Source organism: Gymnoscopelus microlampas (assembly GCF_963454915.1).
Source record: "Gymnoscopelus microlampas genome assembly, chromosome: 14".
In the NCBI taxonomy this organism is placed as follows: domain Eukaryota; kingdom Metazoa; phylum Chordata; class Actinopteri; order Myctophiformes; family Myctophidae; genus Gymnoscopelus; species Gymnoscopelus microlampas.
This window is the reverse complement of record NC_139951.1, coordinates 38,443,610-38,462,200: the sequence shown is the minus strand read 5'-3', so window position 1 is coordinate 38,462,200 and position 18,591 is coordinate 38,443,610. Positions and strand designations below refer to the sequence as shown.

The 18,591-nt window shown below is 46.9% G+C and overlaps 1 protein-coding gene across 1 annotated transcript in view; it reads left to right on the top strand.

The window, feature by feature from the left end:
* fam53b (family with sequence similarity 53 member B) overlaps positions 1-14,978 on the top strand; it is a 32,031-nt gene extending 17,053 nt beyond the window's left edge. Inside the window, exons 3-5 of the mRNA XM_084079270.1 lie at positions 1,415-1,469; positions 7,428-8,278; positions 13,748-14,978. Coding sequence (XP_083935396.1) covers positions 1,415-1,469; positions 7,428-8,278; positions 13,748-14,158 — 1,317 coding nt within the window. The 3' untranslated portion in view covers positions 14,159-14,978. The remainder of the gene's footprint in view (positions 1-1,414; positions 1,470-7,427; positions 8,279-13,747) is intronic.
* The last annotated feature ends 3,613 nt before the right edge of the window (positions 14,979-18,591 follow it).

The following is an 18,591-nucleotide window of genomic DNA, read 5'->3' as shown; positions in this document are numbered from 1 at the left end:
CACACACACACACACACACACACACACACACACACACACACACACACACACACACACACACACACACACACACAATGCTCAAGAAAACAAACGGAGCATTTCAGAGTTTCACCAGGACGGGGCAACTATGACTCACTTTACTTTACAATCAGGAAGGATTGCAGCACACAGTTTAGAAACCTTCCCTCCTCCTCTGCTGCTAGCGTTTTGTGCAAGAATTTTTCCCCAAAGTAATGTGGTGGACTGAGTTTGCCCTCACAACAAGCCACGTGAAATGAAGTCACCATGCTTTGGGCCTGAGAGAGAGTCAGAGGTTGTTCTGCTGTAAGCTCTCTCTCTCTCTCTCTCTCTCTCTCTCTCTCTCTCTCTCTCTCTCTCTCTCTCTCTCTCTCTCTCTCTCTCTCTCTCTCTCTCTCTCTCTCTCTCTCTCTCTCTCTCTCTCTCTCTCTCTCTCTCTCTCTCTCTCTCTCTCTCTCTCTCTCTCTCTCTCTCTCTCTCTCTCTCTCTCTCCCTCTCTCTCATTTATGTACAGTCTTTGACAGTGGTGGAAAAAGTACTCACAATTCTTACTTGAACCCATTAAGACCTGAGGCCATTCTTAAAAATGTTTTCTAAATCCTAACAGTTTTTTGAAAAAAAATCTTTTTTTTTTTTTTCAAGATTAAAAAAAAAAAGCAGATCTTCAAGCTCATAGCGCGGCACTTGGTGCCGCGCTATGAGCTTGTATATCTGCTATTTTTGAATAGCCAAAGAAATCTGAAGTGACACAGATGCGTTCCAGGTATTAATGGGTTAAGTAAAAGTATCAAAACTGCAATGTAGAAATGCTCTGTTACAAGTAAAAGTCCGGAATTCTAATTATTAAAAGTACAAAAGTATTGGCATCAAAATGTACTTAAAGAACCAAAAGTAAAAGTACTAAAATGTTTGAAAATAGCAGATGCACAAGCTAGTTCACAACATGTCGCATGGTGCGACGCGTTGTGAGCTTGTAGCTCAGCTATTTTCAAATAGCTAAGGTATAGAATAGGGCTAAAGTGGTTAATGTATGTTTTATAATGTAATCATTTATACCTGCAAAGTAACAAAAGTTTTCAATTTCAAATTGTAGTGGGGTAAAAGTAGCCTACAATATTTGCCTCTGAGATGCAAAATTGTACTTACTGTAAGTACAGTACTTGAGTAAATATGCTTACTTTACACCACTGACATTTATGTACAGAATTGACTCAGTTCGTTTGTGGTTTACAGACTCACGTTTTTGTATGACTATGTTCTCGTTCACACAGCATTCGCTGGTTGACACCAGAACTTCCGTTCCTGTATATACATTGTGTTGCAAACCCACCATATGTATTGTGGAGTGCTATAGTGTTTGTGTTGACAATGCAACTCTTTTCTGCTCTTTCCACAGTTCCAGGCACAGACCATGAGCCAGGGGACTACCCTCTTCTCCTGCGGACTCATGGGTAAGAAGAGAGTCTATGACCCCTTGCTGATTCAATTATCAACCCTAATTTCTTCCCCAGCTTAAACCCCCAACCGACAAGTTACAGATCCGTCAGCATAAAGCTTAATTTATAGACAAGTCCATCTTGTGACAGAGTTGTTGCTTGCCAAAAAAGAACAGATCTACAAGCTGCAATGCAACCCTGACATGCTACCGAGTATTCATTGGGTTAATCCATCATTGTAATGAGCACAGGCATTGGTACTTTTTCCTGATACTAATATACAGTATTACCCATTAAGACCTGAGGCTGATTCTACAAAATGTCTGCTAAATCCCAACAGTATTCTGAAAAAAAAAACGTATGTTTCTATATCAGTGGTTCTCAAACGTTTACATGTCAAGGACCCTCAAAATGACATGTATTTGGCCGCGGACCCCCAGCTCAAAATATGTTGTTCCAGGGACCCCCCCAGAAGCAAAGATTTGAGTTAAAAATGTTCGCTTTAAAACGATATATATTCAAAGATTTGCACACATTTTCACGATTTTTCAAAAATAGCAGATCTACAAGCTCGTAGCGCGGCACTCGGTGCCGCGCTATGAGCTTGTAGATCTGCTATTTTTGAATAGACAAAGTGTAAAATAATGTTTTTTTTAGCTCAAATCAAAAAGTGACACAGATGCGTCCCAGGTCTTAATGGGTTAACCCCCAACCGACAAGTTACAGATCCGTCAGCATAAAGCTTAATTTATAGGACAAGTCCATCTTGTGACATAGTTGTTGCTTGCCAAAAAGAACAGATCTACAAGCTGCAATGCAACCCCGACATGCTAACGAGTATTCGTTGGGTTAATCCATCATTGTAATGAGCACAGGCATTGGCACTTTTTTTCCTGATACTAATATACAGTATTAAATGATGGTAATATAGCCTACTTCTCCATCTCCATTTCAGCATTGGTCTTCGGGAATGTAAATTGCCTTTTTTCCATTGCAATTTTTTTCTATTGCTTGAATATCCATCAACAGTATTCATATTGCATTTGTGATAATCTGTCAACGGTTGGCGGAGGCCTAAAGAAGTCAGGCGTATAGCGACAGCCCCTGTCAGTAGCGGAAGAAATACACAGATATTTTACTTAAAGGAGGAGTTCACCCAATTTTTTTTTACTTATTTTCTATCAATTGCACACTCTATGAAGCCTTGAATCCATGGATTCTTTTTAGTTTTTGTCGCATTCCTAAGCTAATAATTTGATTCCCGTCTCCTACCGGCTAATGTATCCGGTAGGAGACACAAAGTAGATTATTTGTGTCTCCAACCGGAAATACACACGGTCGTCAAATTATTGTCTTAGGAATGCCACAAAAACTAAAATAAATCCATGAAATCAAGGCTTCATGGGGTGTGTAATTGATAGAAAATAAGTCATTTTTTGGGTGAACTCCTCCTTTAAGTAAAAATACAAGTAGCAATACCAAAATATAAAAATACTGTTACAAATAAAAAGCCTGTATTCAAACTTTTACTTGAGTAAAAAGTATTGGCATCAAAATATACTTACAGTACCACAGTAATAGTACTCAAAGCATTGTCAAAATAAAAAAAATAGCAGGTCTACAAGCTTGTAAGTATAGAATAGGGAATAAGTGGTTAATATGTTTTATAATACTAATTGAAATCCGAAAAGTAACTAAAGTTTTCAAATAATTGTAGTGTAGTAAAAAGTACAGTACAACATTTGCCTCTGAGATGTAGTGGAGTAGAAGTATAAAGTATAACATTTGTTTGAAATACTCAAACACCTCAATGCCTCACACTTAAGTACACTACCTACGTACAGTAAATGTACTCAGTTACTTTCCACCACTGGTGGCAGTGCCACCTATTCAGACCTATCCCTGCCTCTCCCTGCTGTGTCTGGTCCTGGGCCAGGCGCCATTATGCCAAACATGTCTAACAGGTGCTCGCGTCGAGATTAATGTGCATTATCGTATTAATTAACAGCTTAGCATTAGTCACAGGGCTCCAGCGGGAAGCATGGCGTGTCGTCACCTTGTTACCGATGCCCTTTTAACTAATGTCAACCCACAGTCCCTATTCTGGGCATGTGGCTGTTGCTTGGCTATTTGTCGCACGAAGTGGTGGAAAGTAACCAAGTACATCTACTCAAGTACTGTAATTAAGTAGAAATCTGAGGATTTTTTTTTTTACTTTACTGGAGTATTTCCAATTTCCAATACTTTCACTTCTACTCCACTACATCTCAGAGGCAAATATTGTACTTTTACTCCACTACAATTATTTGAAAACTTTTAGTTACCAGTTACTTTGTAGATTTTTATTATTACAAAACATGCATTAACCACTTTATCCCTACACACTTCGGCTATTTGAAATATCTGCCATTTTCGAAAGATTTGTACACATTTTTGACACTTTTTTTTATACATTCTGCATAATGAGTACTTTTACTTTTGGTACTTTAAGTACATTTTGATGCCAATACTTTTGTACTTTTACTCAAGTCAATTTTGAATGCCGGACGTTTACTTGTAACAGAGTATTTCTGCATTGCAGTACTTAACGTAAAACATTTGAGTACTTTCTCCACCACTGTGTACGAAGAAAAAAGTACAGTGGTTAGTGAAAGTAATTATTATTCCGCACCCTCCATTATCTGCTTGTTGTCGTTTTAACAGTCACCAATCTTAGAACTTGACATTCATTGTGGCCCTTTGGGAGACAAATGGCGTTTTGTGTTGGCTTTGGACCTTGGCACTGAGACTGGCAAGGTCCTCTCCAAGCACACCACCATCGTTAACACAGTAGGTGTTGATCAGACGGTCTTTGTTCTCCGCCATGCCCCATGTCAATGGCATTTGGAGGGATTTTATCACCAGTGAGAGAAGAATAGACCTTTCGCATACCAGGAGTGGGCCGCGGCCCTTGTGGAGGATCTGACAAAATTGGCCGATACGGTTGCTCAGTGGTTCTCAACCAGTGGTCCGGGGACCACCAGTGGTCCTTGGGGGGGGGGGGGTACCAGGTGGTCCCCAGCTAAATGATGGAGAGTTGGTAACCAAATGGACCCTTATAGATCTTTAACTCTTGAGAGTGTAAAATGAAACCAAATGGACCCTTACGGGTCCATTTGGTTCCATTTTACGCTCTCAAGAGTTAAACTATTGTTAAACATCTGCATTACTTAATTAAAGAATTGTTATTTTGATCAACGTTTGCCTGTTATCTCAAATGGTGCCAACATCAATACAGCATGGAATTGTGGACAAAATCTCATCCAACGACAACCAAATATTCTAAGTCTTGGGATCTGAGAGGCTAAATCTCATCAAATGGTGGTCCGTGGCTCAAATAAATGCCAAATAAATAATGGACCTTGATATGAAAAGGGTTGAAAACCACTGCAGTAGCTGAATCCAGGGTGGTTCTGTATAGAGGGAAGTTGACTGGTTTGCTAACGGGCCAAAAGATTCAAGAGTGTTTTATTTGTCACTCATACAGGCACGACGAGTGAAATGTTTGTGTGGCAGATTGTCAGGGACCGAGTTGGCTGGCAAGAGAGACACAGGGAGACTTGAGTATTTCTTCAAAATAATGTCTCTTTTTAACAAAACAGTAATTCTGGGCCCAAAACAAATTTGAGGTCAACACAAAAGACTTAAACAAACACCAACTCAACAGCACAGCCGACATAACCAAAATGTCATATGAGGGGAACATATATAGTGGGTGACCACTCCACTCTTAACACAAAGGTGGATAAGATAACTGCACATAACTACAACATAACCCAATACAACACCAACCAATAATAACTAATGAAAATATAACACAGCTGAACTATGAAAAAACACATTTCTTCATTTTAAAACTAGTAAATCCCTGCCCCTCCCCATAGTGCAGGAGGAACATGGTGCAGTCCAATTTCACCATCAGCTCTTTATAACTATAAGCAGATCTGAAGCAGCTGGTCCCCCTTTACTTGGCTAGCCAATCACCTCCAGCAGCACCCCACCGAACGACTTAATGAGTAGCTGCTGGTGTGGCATCACACAGATAATAACGATAATACTGTGTGTACAAAGAGAAAGAATAAAGATAAAAGATAAGATAAAATAACACAAAATCCACGGTGCTGGTGGAGTGTTCAGTTGGCAGTTGGCAAATAGATACCCAGTTACCTGGGTAAGTCTCTGATAAAGGCCTTGTATAAACAGCTGTACGTGCCCACTGGCAGCACGCACGCACGCACACACACACACACGCACACACACAAATTAACCTCGATCAGAATGTTTAAGATGGACTGTTGACATTTGGCCAAATACAGTATAGAGGCTATGTGTGCCTGACATCATCGCACCCGGAAGTTATGCGGGAACACCTACTGACTGGCAAAAAAACTACTTTCTGACAGCCCACACATCCAAACAGAAAAGTCCTATCTGATTGTATTAACGTTAAACTCACCAACATGGCAGGCAGCTGTACAGAAAGCTTGAATTATCCTCTTTCCATCTGCAACGTTTTTGCTTCATAAAAATCCACCAGACATATTTTGAGCTACTTTCTGTCAATACATTCCGTGCATGGAGTGCAGGTGATTAAAGTGATTGAAGTGTCAAGAGTTGGGAAGCGCTCGTTTTCAATAACGCAACGTCCTGACCTGCTGCTGCCTCCTGCATTATGTGCAATGTAGAAACAGGTGGTACGCAGGACCGTTGAGTGATTTCCAACGAGCGCTCCCAAACTCCAATGCTCCATGCTGCTCAATGTTTTGCCACTCAGTCTAGATGAGGGGGGTGTGTCCCGGGGAAAAAGTGAGGCATGTGCATACTCTCTATTTATGAATGTCAGAATATAGGGCTTGAAATGGAGTCCCATTCACTCTCCCCAATCAGCTGTGATGACTGTGGAGACTGCTGGTCTGCAGTGTGCAGCTCCTGGTTCCAGCAGAGAAGGGTTTAGTTTATTTATTCTTGTATTGGATGCCCTCTCCTCTCCAGGTGGCAGGTGCATAAGTGCATAATGCAATGCATGCTGTGTCAATGAAAAGGACACGCATTCTGGGACTGGCGTTCTGACCAAATAACCACAGTAGTCTGTCTTTGTGTGATGGCCGATTCCATCCAGCTGCTGCTGGAGCTAGAAGTGCAGTGGGCCCTTCCAGGTCCTTTAAGCACACTGCCAGGAACCAGGAGAGGCTTCCTGTGTCTCAGTCAGTTCTGAGGGCAAATGTTGGTCAGACGTTCATCCCTGAAATGTTTCCTTATGCTAGCTGCGGAGATGTGCAATTAAGTCTGAGTCACTCATTACACACAGCTCTGGTAATCAGTGTCTTCAATTTGTCTTGTTACCATATAATCTGGACGAAAATGTCGGTTGGCAAGTCGGTTGGCCAGTCCAACACTTCGGTCCAAAACACTCAAAGCTTGAAATTTGCTGTGCACCGTCATGCTCCCCTTAAGGATGAACTCTACTGCCATCGCCCTTAGGTCAACATTTCCATTTTTCTCCTCTTCCATTTACCAACTCTTGAATTTGTAAAGCATATCTGTTGATCCTTTCCACCTAAAATGCTTCGGCCTTTGGTTACCTGTCAGATGTGTAGCATCACAATCATTTTAACCACTTTAACCTTTTATACTTTGGCTATTTAAAAATAGCAGATATACAAGCTCATAGCGCGGCACCGAGTGCCGCGCTATGAGCTTGTATATCTGCTATTTTTGAAAAATCTTGAAAATGTGTGCAAGCCTTTGAATTTATAGTTTTTTAAAGCGAACATTTGTAATTCAAATCTTTGCTTCTGAGGGGTCCCTGGAACAAAATATTTTTAGATGGGGGTCCGCAGCCAAATACATGGTCCTTGACATGAAAAAGTTGGTGTAGAGTACTTTGTCCAGCACCGTTCATTCCACTAAATTGCCCGTGACTTGTGTTTACAGAGACGAGTCGGTGGCCCGAGGTGCGTCGAGGCTGTGGCGCCATGCAGCAGAGGCCAGTGATGGGGGCCAGCCTGGAGAGTCTGTGGGACGTCCTGCCCGAGGTGGCCCACCACCAGAGCCCCGCCACCCCCTGGGGGGCCCGGGGGGTGGAGACGACGACGGGAGGCATGGTGCCGGCAGGAGCCATCACCAGCCTGCTGCAGGACCTCAGCCTGGCCGAGGCGGCCGCCGCGGCCGCTTCGCCCTCCACCGCCCCGCCCAGCAAGCGTCAGTGTCGCTCCCTGTCGTGCTCGGACGAGCTGGTGCACGGCTGCCGCTCCACCTGGCGCCCGCAGGGCTCGCGCGTGTGGACGGCGGTGGAGAAGAGGCGGTGCCACAGCGGGGGCAGCGTGCAGCGCAGTGGCAGCGGCCCCCCGCCCGTAGGGTTCCCCGCCATGCAGCGGAGCTCCAGCTTCAGCCTGCCCGCCCGCTCCAACACCCTGGAGCTGCCTTGCTTCGGCCAGCGTCTCCCCGTCTTCCCCGCCTCCTCCGCCTTCACCAGCCTGACCGCCTCCTCCATGGTGTCCCTCATTCCCTCTCATGAGCCCCACCGCCCCGCCGCGCTGCAGACCCTCTACCTCTCGCACGAACAGATCTGCCTCGCCGAGCCCGGCGGCTGCGGGCCGTCGTCGCCGGCCAGCTCTCCCGACTCCACCCCGGAGCTGGAGCGCCGCGGCGGCGAGCAGGGAGGTCTGGCCCGGAGCCGCTCGCAGCCCTGCGTACTCAACGACAAGAAGATCGGGATGAAGCGCAGGAGACCGGCCGACACGTACAAGCAGAGGCCCTCCCTTGACCTGGCAAAGATGACCCAGGTTGGTATTTAAAAAACTGTGTAACTATGTTTGTTGCATTTTTATACATTAAAAGGCTTTTCGTGGATCCAAAAGCAACTTGGCAGCATGATGAGCAGGAAGGGATTCGATGTTCCTGAAGGACGACTCGAAAGATCACGTCACATAGCATGGATAGCATAGCCTAGCTTAAAGGGATAGTTCACCCAAAAAATATGTATTTTTTAAATCGATTAGTCACCCCCATGGAATTCATGGATATTTTTTAGTTTTTGTCACTTTCCTAAGCCAATCATTTCATGACCAGCGGACCGGTAGGCAGCGGTTCCGGTAGGAGACACAAATGAGACTCTTTGTGTCTCCTACGGGAACCGCGGCCGGTCATCAAATTATTGCATTGCAATATCCATGAATTGAAGTCTCCATGGTGTGACTAATCGATAGAAAAAACATATTTTTGGGCGTGAACTATCCCTTTAACAACCAGGTCACCCTGCCAAGAACGACTTGTCGTGACCATAAAAGAGAGGATCATGAGGCGAAATATGAATCACATTTATTCCACCATGCCACTGCATGGTTATTATTTATTACATAGAGTAATTAAAAGTTTAAACAGTCTATGTTTACTGTCTGTGAATGCCCTTTAGTATCATGTGATATCGGTTCTATAATCATCTGTTTGAGCCACCACTACTATATTTAATCCTGTACCTTGTGGCAATAGCATGTTATATCATTTACCACACTGGCCTGTCTTCTGGCCCACATTTCATGTGTCATTTTCTGTGACATGTGATAATCTACTGAGTCGTATAGTTCCATGCCTCGTGGTCGTGGACTATCGTGTAGCCGCGCGCCCCCCCCCCCCCCCCCCCTCTCGGCCTCGGGTCACTGGACGGCGGCTTGCATGCTGGACACGCCGGTAACCTCAATCAGTCTCGCTCGCCCAGAGCTGGTTTACACTCCGCAGTTGTGGCAATTTGTCCCTTCCATGTTGGATAAACAAACGCGCCAAAGGTCACACATATTGTGTCACGTCCCCCACGCACCCCCCCCCCCCCTCCCCTTGCCCTCCCTCCCGCACCTCAAAGTGTTTCTGCAGGCGCTATCATTAAATGAATGTGATCTGTCATGCAGGCCATTTCTGGGTCACATTCCTTTTATGCGGGTGTGTGTTTACACTTGCCGAATAGGAGAGAGAAAGAGAAGGGAGGGTAAAGCATGCCCTTCAATGATTTGTGTTGCCGGAGCAACTAATGGTTTATTGAGATCACAGTGTCAGCAGAGAGCTCGGGTTAACACGACGGATGAGTTCCGTTCACAAAGGGACGGTGCTGTGGGATTGGCTCGGTACATCACTTGATCTCCTTGGTACTTTTTTTTACGAGGCCAGGAACTGCAGTTGGAGTCCGGTCCACTTTTTTGAAGTCGACCCCATCTTTCAACCGGCAAACCTCAAACCTGTTATGGCTGCACATCCTGGCAGGCTTGTGTCTGTTCTGCCTCATAAGCGAAGCGCACGACGACACACACACACACACACACACACACACACACGCACACACACACACACAGAGTAATGTTTCACACGTTCACTGACTGGGTCGTAAACACACGGCTGGACTTGGCCCTGCTGTGAAAGTCGCCCAGAGTTCAGCGACGTCTTAACAGTATTGGCGTGACACATCGAGCAACAAACACACACACACACACGCACGAACGCGCATGCACACGCACACGCACACACACACACACACACACACACACACACACCAAAAAATAGGGAGGAGGTCAGCATGAAGACACAGGCCTTTTCGATGTGGCAACATCAATATTTTCACAGAGGAAACTTCGGGGTCTTTGAGTTTGTTAGCTCTGGTTCCATCCTGCCTGCTGTTCCATCATCACAGTGCTTCAGCTCTCTGTGCATGCTCCCCCGTGGCGTCCCTGCGACGCTGGCTCTCTCAACCCGGACCTGCCTTTGAAACCATGAGATGGATTTTGTATTTAGTACATTTTGAATTTGCATTTATTAGACCTCAGCCGACCCCCCCTCCGCAAAGACCCCCATTCAATTCCCTTCATGTGAATCTGGTTTTGAGGCAAGCTGTGGGGGGAAAAATGACTTGCCAAGGTCCCGGGCTCAAATCGTGGCCAAACCAAGGGGGGATTTCTGGCCGGTCGGTTGAACGACTGTACCATTGCTTGGCTTTTTAGCGAGCACAGGAAGTTTAAAAGTACAGAACTGTAAAGCATTCACCCGTGAAGCCGTGGCACGGTTCAGAGGGAGCCGAAAAGACACAACGTGGACCCAGATCAGTGGACTATACTCAAACATTGGACCACCATTTCCAGCTTTGTCCAGCAGCTGTTCGTCGCCGTAAGCCGAAAATAGCCGATCTACAAGCTCACAATGTGTCGCCGACGCGACGCATTGTGTTGCCTTGTAGATCGGCTATTTCCGTATACTACGTACTGTATATAAACCAGGCATTAGCACAAGTGCTGCATCTCCCTTCTCACTTTCCCCCAAAGTCACCCCACTATTCAAAGATTGATCACACTGCTGAGTCTTGTCTCTAAAGTGTCCTCTTGTCCACACCAATGACACCGTGAAGTGCCGATACGCTGCCCGCGGCGGTGTCGTTTACCCAGGGAGAAACTGCTACCCTACGCTGTGGCCCGCTGTGGCTCTCTGAATGTCAGGAAGTGGAGCAGCTGTGGTGGGGGGGATTATGGATCGCAGCGCGCGGGGGGGGGGATGTGTGTAGGGGTAAAGAGATATTGATTTCTGTAAATTCAGCTCGCTGGGTGGATTGCCGCCACAACTGGGCCTCATGAGCTATTGATAAGGTTTTATTGACGGAGCGTCAAGGTCGTTATGGTTGAGGTGCCTTTCAGCTCAGGCTCTCCGTTTTCACCCTGTTCTAAGGGGAAGGGGATCATAGGTGCCAAGAGCTGTATAAACCCGCAGCCGCTCGTGTGACTTCCCTTTAGTTAATAATGTGCCGTCGTAGCCGTTCATAGATTATAGATCATCAGGCTGTTCCTGTCTGCCATGCCGATTACATCTAAAAGCTGGCAATTTTTACAGTGTGGCTTTGAAACATAGCTGTCTATAAGTGCGTGTGTTTTTTCCCGGAGCTAATCTCGCAAAACCGCTGCGCCATCTGTGCCAAATTTGGTGTGCACGCTGCCAGTAAGGCCACAGACGTTGAAACCGTGCCCACATTTGGAGTCACCGCACAGCCTTGTATTAGAGAGTTTACGCCAACCCAGGGGCAGAAAACTGCGCCGGTCACGTGGTTCATGTAAACTCGAAATAGTGACAAACGCTCATAGACTCCAGTGCATTCCGTAAACTTCCGGTTCAGGGCTTTGTCACTATTCGCCAATAGAAGGCTATGTAGAAGACCTGGCCCGATGAAGTCAGCGGAAGTGACGCAACTCTGGGAGTCACACACTTCATAGATACTAGGTCACAGACGACTGGCGTCATAGATGAATGAAATCACAGGCTGGCCCCCGAGATCCACACCGTTCCCACGGGGATCCCGCGAGATCCACCTGATTCGATTTATTTATTTATTCAGTTATTTTTGTTCCATCTAAACACTTTTCGCTGACATTTTGTTTCCGTTAAAGCCAGGCCATTCATGGACTTTATCAAACGTTCCCAGGGTGTGTGATGTGATTCTGTGGAGGAATCATTGGAGTGGGTCAGTCAGCCAGTGGCGTGGCTGTGCGCTGCTTGCACAGCGCTCGATGAATGTGCCCGCTTTTCGCTGTGCCAACGACAACAGCTGGGCTCCTTTGATCTGCAAGCCCCGATGCAGAGGCCCTTTCTGACTGCTGTGGGGGGGGGAGGGGGGGGGGGGGGCACGGGGGGTCTGGAACACGGATCACTTGTTTCCACTGTCCCCTTTCCCTCTCGGTCTCCCCTATCCATGCTTTCATAGTTTAGCGAGCTCAGTAGTCATCTCGTGCGTGTGTGTGTGTGTGTGTGTGTATATGTGGGGGGGGGGGGGGGGGGGGGGCTTGATCTGTAGATGAGTGATAACGCACATGTTGAACGGGTCAGTGTTCCCTCGGCCCGATATTCCCTCAATCCCAAACCCAACCCTGAGCTGAGGGAACAGGGAACTTAGGGAAAACACGGCTGAGGAACACAGTGCTTGAACCCCCTTGAACATATGCCTCTCAAGATGATTGACTGGGAGCCCCCGCCCCACTCCTGTTCAGCGTGGGTTGCTTGCAGCCCTCGTGAACTCCCATCATTCCCGTCACTAAGGTGTTGCACAAGATCCGTCATCGTGGAGGTTTTTATAGAGGCCCCTCTATTCTCCACACACAGTGCAGCGGTCAGGCATGGGTGACAGACAGCTGCTGCATCTATTCCACGCCTCTGCTGTCCAGAATGCACGCGGCCGGCCCTCTAGTCTGTAATACAGGCAGAGCCTCAGTCTCAGGGCGAGTCCAGCTGTCGCGGTTTGCCTCGATTCACGCCTTGCAGCCAGCCGCGCCGGCACATGTGGATTTTGCCCCGGAGGGGTGCATGCTCTGCTCGGGCTTTCCCAGATGTATGCGTTCATTGTGCGGCAGCCGGTCGGCTGGCTGGCTGGCTGGGCCCGGGCAGAGTCGAAAAGGTTTTGACATGAGTGATGTCCGTTGCTCTGGATATCTGCCCACAGTGCCGCTCGGGTTCCCTCTGAAGCCCCCGATTTTGTACACTTTGTTCAGATGGCCTCGCTCGTCCCAACCGCCAGTTGTTCCAGTGTGTAATGCAGGGCTAAATTTATACAGTTCTTTCGTTCCTTCATTTTTGTGTGTGTGTGTGTGTGTGGACATGGCATGCTCCGCTGTAGTTTCAGTATGCTGCTTTCTCATAATACCATTGGTTCTCAAAGTGGGGTCTGGGGACCCCCAGGGGTCCTTGGGGTTCCAGGGGGTCCACAGCAAAAGTAGTTAAGATAGCGCCACAATCATTTTAACCACTTTAACCGTTTAAACGTTGGCTATTTTACTAAAATCTTGAACAGTAGTGAACATTTTGAACACAAATCTTGCTTCTGGGGGTCCCTGGCACAACATATTTTCAGATGGGGGTCCACGGCCAAATACATATCATTTTGGGGGTCCTTGACGTGAAAAGGTTTGAGAACCACTGTCATATACTATGGTACAGTAGAGCAATTGTATTCAGAAAAATGGCTACGTGTGGTTAGTCGTGGACTGTGTCCCAGTGAGGATGTGATGTCACTGGTAACAATCTAGACTAGAGGAACAATTTTTTTGACCAAATATGTCTCCAAAATATTTCATCACCATGGACACATCAGTGGAAACTGCCAGCAGACACAATAGGGACTGGGAAAGGCTGCTCACTACTCTTTACTGTTGGGTCATCAACGGAACGTTTCGCTTGCCTTCCTAGGAAGCATGTGAAAAAGCTTATCTTGATCTTGTCTGTCTTTTGTCTCTCCGCAGAAACTGAGGAATTTCCACAGCCTCAGCTGTCCCGGTATCACTGGGGAAGAAGATAGCTGTCAATCAAGCCAGCAGGCCCTGCCCACTCTCAGGAGCACCGCCCACTGCGAGACGACGGACTTCTCGTCCGTGAGCGAACACGACCAGGGACCGGAGGAGGACGTCCCATCACCCAGCAGCACCACCAAAGAGGAGGAGGGCGAGGAGGAGGTCACCGGGCACGCCACGGATCCCACCATCGAGGAGCTGGACGACTGGGGCTCCTCCGTGGGCTACGGCGGCGGCGACACCGTGTCGACCAACGGGAAGGCCAACCGCGAGCAGCCCCTGTGGGCGGGGCTGTGCGGCACCCGGAAAGACATGCATCAGCTGGGAGGCGAGCTGGACATCGAGCAGATTGAGAGAAACTGAAGCTGCCCTCTCCTCTCTGAGGAGGTGTGGGACTGTGAAAGTTGATCGCTATAGAGGGCGGTACAGACAGTAGGTAAAAACCACGCTTAAAGAGTCTGGAAGGAAAAAAAAGGACAAAGCAAGTGGGATAGCTAATGCGGGATTGCCCCAGCACTTGCCTCGACTTTGTCTGAAGGAGAGACTTGATAAGGAGCTTTGTGGCCCGCCCCCTTCCCAGGGGCCCCACTGGGGACTTACTGTAGTTTGGAAGCTACTCACCCCACCCCCGCCCCCTGTGCCGTATGTCGGCTTCGTCTCAGGAGAACGGGGGAAGTTGAGTGTTGTTGGGGGAGGGTATGGACGAGGAGGAACGAACTGTCATACCGTGGGGTCTTAAAGCATTTCTCTGTTAGCCTGACTACCTGACTTTGTACTATAGGTTTATGGAGAGAATACACAGCAGGCTTGTATAAATTCTCTGCACTAGGAAATAGTGAATGTTTTTTCGCTGACGTTCTTCAGTAGTACATGGGGGTAATATGATGACACAAATGGAGACTTTCTTTGAGAGCTATACTGTCCAGTAGAAGCCCCTTTTCACTCTTAACCGACGGGTTGTGCGTGTGCAGTACGCAAAGCATATTGACGAGCTAAAAACATTTCACAACAATAATAACAACCAGGGCTGTCTGTGAGATCTAAACTCTCCTCATGTTGTTCGAGAGAAACTTTAGCAATGCTAATAGCGTTAATATTCTTTCTTTTTACAATTTATAACTACAAAAAGCTATGTAAGACATGAACATATTTCTATACAAATAAAACACAGTTTTAAAATGTGCCTCGTTTTGTAATCGCCGTTATTTATGCCGGTCTCATCTAGTGTTGATTTTGAGTGTTCATTTTGATTCAGTCTTTTGAATCAAATTCCATTAGTTTTAGTCATATTTTAGTCTATCTGAAATGTTTTACTGTTAGTCTAGATTTAGTGGACTAAATACCATAAGATTATAGTCGGCTAAATCTACAGTTGATTTAGTCGACTAAAATGTATTTTGGCGGTGCCTTGATGGCGTCGTAATGGCTGATTTTACACCTGGTTGCATGCTGAAAATAGCCGATCTACAAGCTCACAACGCGTCGCAGCGCGTTGTGAGCTTGTAGATCTGCTATTTTCAGAGCGCAACGCCCGAGCGCAACCAAACATAAAACGACTTGTCTTTTAGTTCTACTGGATCTCTGCTCCACTAGTCTCTCCCTAACGTTTTAGTCTAGTTTTTATTCGTTTTTTTGTCATAGTTTTAGTCGACGAAAACAACACTGAATCTCATCTTAGCAGAATTTTGAGAGGGCCGAGTTGTATGTACGCACGGCCTTCTGGACGCACAGAGGGCTGGTATGGGTCCTCGGGGCCTTGCATGGGCATAATGTTCGTATTGAGTATAAACAGCAAGGTCATTGTTGAACGATGTCCTCAGTACAACAATGCACGCTGACCCAATTAGGCTGCTGGGGAAAAGACAACCACAACAGTAGTAGCAGTGACATTGTGGAGGGCCCCTGATGGACACGCTCTGACGGCCCTGTGTTTGTGTGCTGAAGCAAGGGGACGACAGCAGGCCCGGGTTGGGAAGTCCGGTCCACGCTTTTTTTTTCTCTCTCCCCTCCCTTTCTCTTTCTTTCTTTCTTTTTTTCCTCTTCTTCTTAATGGCTGGTGGGGAATGGCTGGAGCTTGAGCGGTGCTTCACCCCCAGAGACCTCCCTCTCCTCTCCTCTCCCTCCCCGGCGCTCGGGGGAAACAAAAGGGTCTTTTTTTCCCTGTGAGGAGCACACAGTGACGTGGGAGGCGGCTGTGAATGTGGGCCATGTGTCAGGGCTGCTGCTGCTGCTGCTGCTGTGGCTGTGGCGGCGCTCAGTTTCCCTGGCTCCCCTCCACGGCCCTGATGCCTGTTGTGTGAACAGGCGGCTTTATATTGTCTTTGGTGTGTGTGCGTGTGTGTGTGTGTGTGTGTGTGTGTGTGTGTGTGTGTGTGTATGTGTGTGTGTGTGTGTGTATGCGTGTCCCACCCATTATAGCTTTAATATCGGCAAAAGGGCTTTGAGGGCTGTTCCGAACGCGGCGGTTCAGACTTGCAGCCGTGTCAGTCATTCTTCGACGTGCGCGAGGTGCCAGCAAAAGGAGAGAAAGAAAGTCCCCCTCATTAACCCATTAAGGCCGGGAACGCATCGGTGTCATTTTTTGATTTCTTTGGGCTATTCAAAATTAGCAGATCTACAAGCTCATAGTGCAGCGCTAGCGTGCTCATGTCTGCAAATCTTTAAATATATATATATATTTGTTTTTTAAAGCGAATTCTTTTAACTCAAATCTTTGCTTCTGGGGGGTCCCTGGAACAACATATTTTGAGATGGGGGTCCGCGACCTTTTGGGGGAAAGAAGTTCGAGAACCACTGATATAGAAACAGAAGCAAAGATTTGAGTTACAAATGTTCGCTTTGCACAAATTGTCACAATTTTTCAAAAATAGCAGATCTACAAGCTGGTATAGCTTGTCAGGCTTGTATATCTGCTATTTTTAGTAGCCCAAGAAATAAAAAAAAATGATACAGATTTGTTCCCGGTCTTAATGGGTTAAAAGACCGGCAGCGTAATTTGAGGATCTGGGGCTGACACACTACACCCGGGGCTCAAATACCACACAAAGCATAATTGTGGGCTTAAACTTGCCTAAAAGGGCAATGTATTCTCGTAATGGATTGGATTATGCTGTCGTCTGGGTATCTCTGTATGGGCTGCACACACAGTGAAGGTCCTCTCTCTCTTTGCACTGTCACAGAGCAGAGCTCTATAGTTCACACACAAGGAAGGCTTCTTTTCAGCAGGATATAAACCGCGTTCGGGTGGTAATGAGTCGAAGAAGCAGGAACCCGGCGGTAAACAGAACCCTTGTAAACGTGCCTGTGGGGAGAGAGAGGCAGACAGACAGAGAGAGAGAGAGAGAGAGAGAGAGACAGACCCCCCACCCACCCATCCACCCGTCCACCCACCCTTCAAGCAGCAGTGACAGAAATGAAAGGGCGCTAGTGTTCTCTTGAGAAGATAGGCGCTTGAACAGGAGGGGGGGGGGGGGGCACGTCGTCACGCTCTGTTGTGCTGCTACGCCTGTCTAGCATCACTACACACTACGCTGACGTGGTGCCGGTCGTCAGTCACCCTCGCCGTGCTCCCCTCGTTAATACACTGCGTCAGTGTCGGTGGTTCTCACAAGTTTTTAATGTCAAGAACGCACCCCCAGTTTCACATGCATCAGACTACGCACAGACCTCTGTTTGACACTGTTGACACTTGACACAGAGTTGACACTCTGTTTGATTTTGTATCTCTGGGACCCCAATTCATCTTGTAAAGTCCTGACCCCCAGAGTGTACAAATGGATTCCTCGGGGGTCCCTGGATGCCCACTTTGAGGACCACTGCACTTCATAACCTCCCGTCTTACTAAATACTTTACAGCACACTATAGGGATGGGATGATAATCGTTATCGTTTATTGTGATAAAATCGCAGAAATGTTACTCCATCATTCACTAGGATGAATTGGCTTTTGTTGAGCTGCAAATTCAGTGCAACTTCCAAAAATAGCAGATCTACAAGCTCGCAACGCGTTGCGAGCTTGTAGATGGGCTATTCTTGGCGAATGTTCCCCCCAGAATAGGGATGCTGGGGGTTCAAGTTCAAGACACAAAGGTGTCATTTGAAGTTTTAAGGATATTTTGATTATCGCGATAACATCATTAATCGCAATCATTTTTTGCCACAATAATCGTGACATGTTATTTTCATATCGTTCCATCCATCACAGCCCAATGTTAGATCGTCTTGCTGAACATTCTCTCTCTCTCTCTTATCACAAGCCGATCACAACAAGCTTTTCTTGTCACGGTAACACAAACAAAACCAGATCAAACAGGAGCGTGACATCTGAAACGGAATGCAAGAGGCCTTTGGTTAGTCCCTAAGTGCTAGCTAGCTGTGGTTAGGCCCACGACCGGTAGCTCTCATGTGGTCGATGTGAAAAACACTCCACCAGCACTAACCCGGCCACAAAACATTTCCAGTTGAGTGAGTGTCGTGTGAGCCTTCCTTCTAGAGAGGAGGAACCACGAAAGCTGCAATGTTAGCCCCGTTTCCATGGGTTACGCTGTGCTTGGTTTGCACGGCCTACTTTTACCTTAAGCTTCCTCTGAAGGTCTGCACACCAAAGAGCTCAATGTGTTTGATATTCTACACTGTACTCGACACACCACTGTTAGGTGGGTGTTAAACACAGACCAGAATGATTGTTCTTACTCACTGTACGCACACGCACACAGACACACACACACACACACACACACACACACACACACACACACACACACACACACACACACACACACACACACACACACACA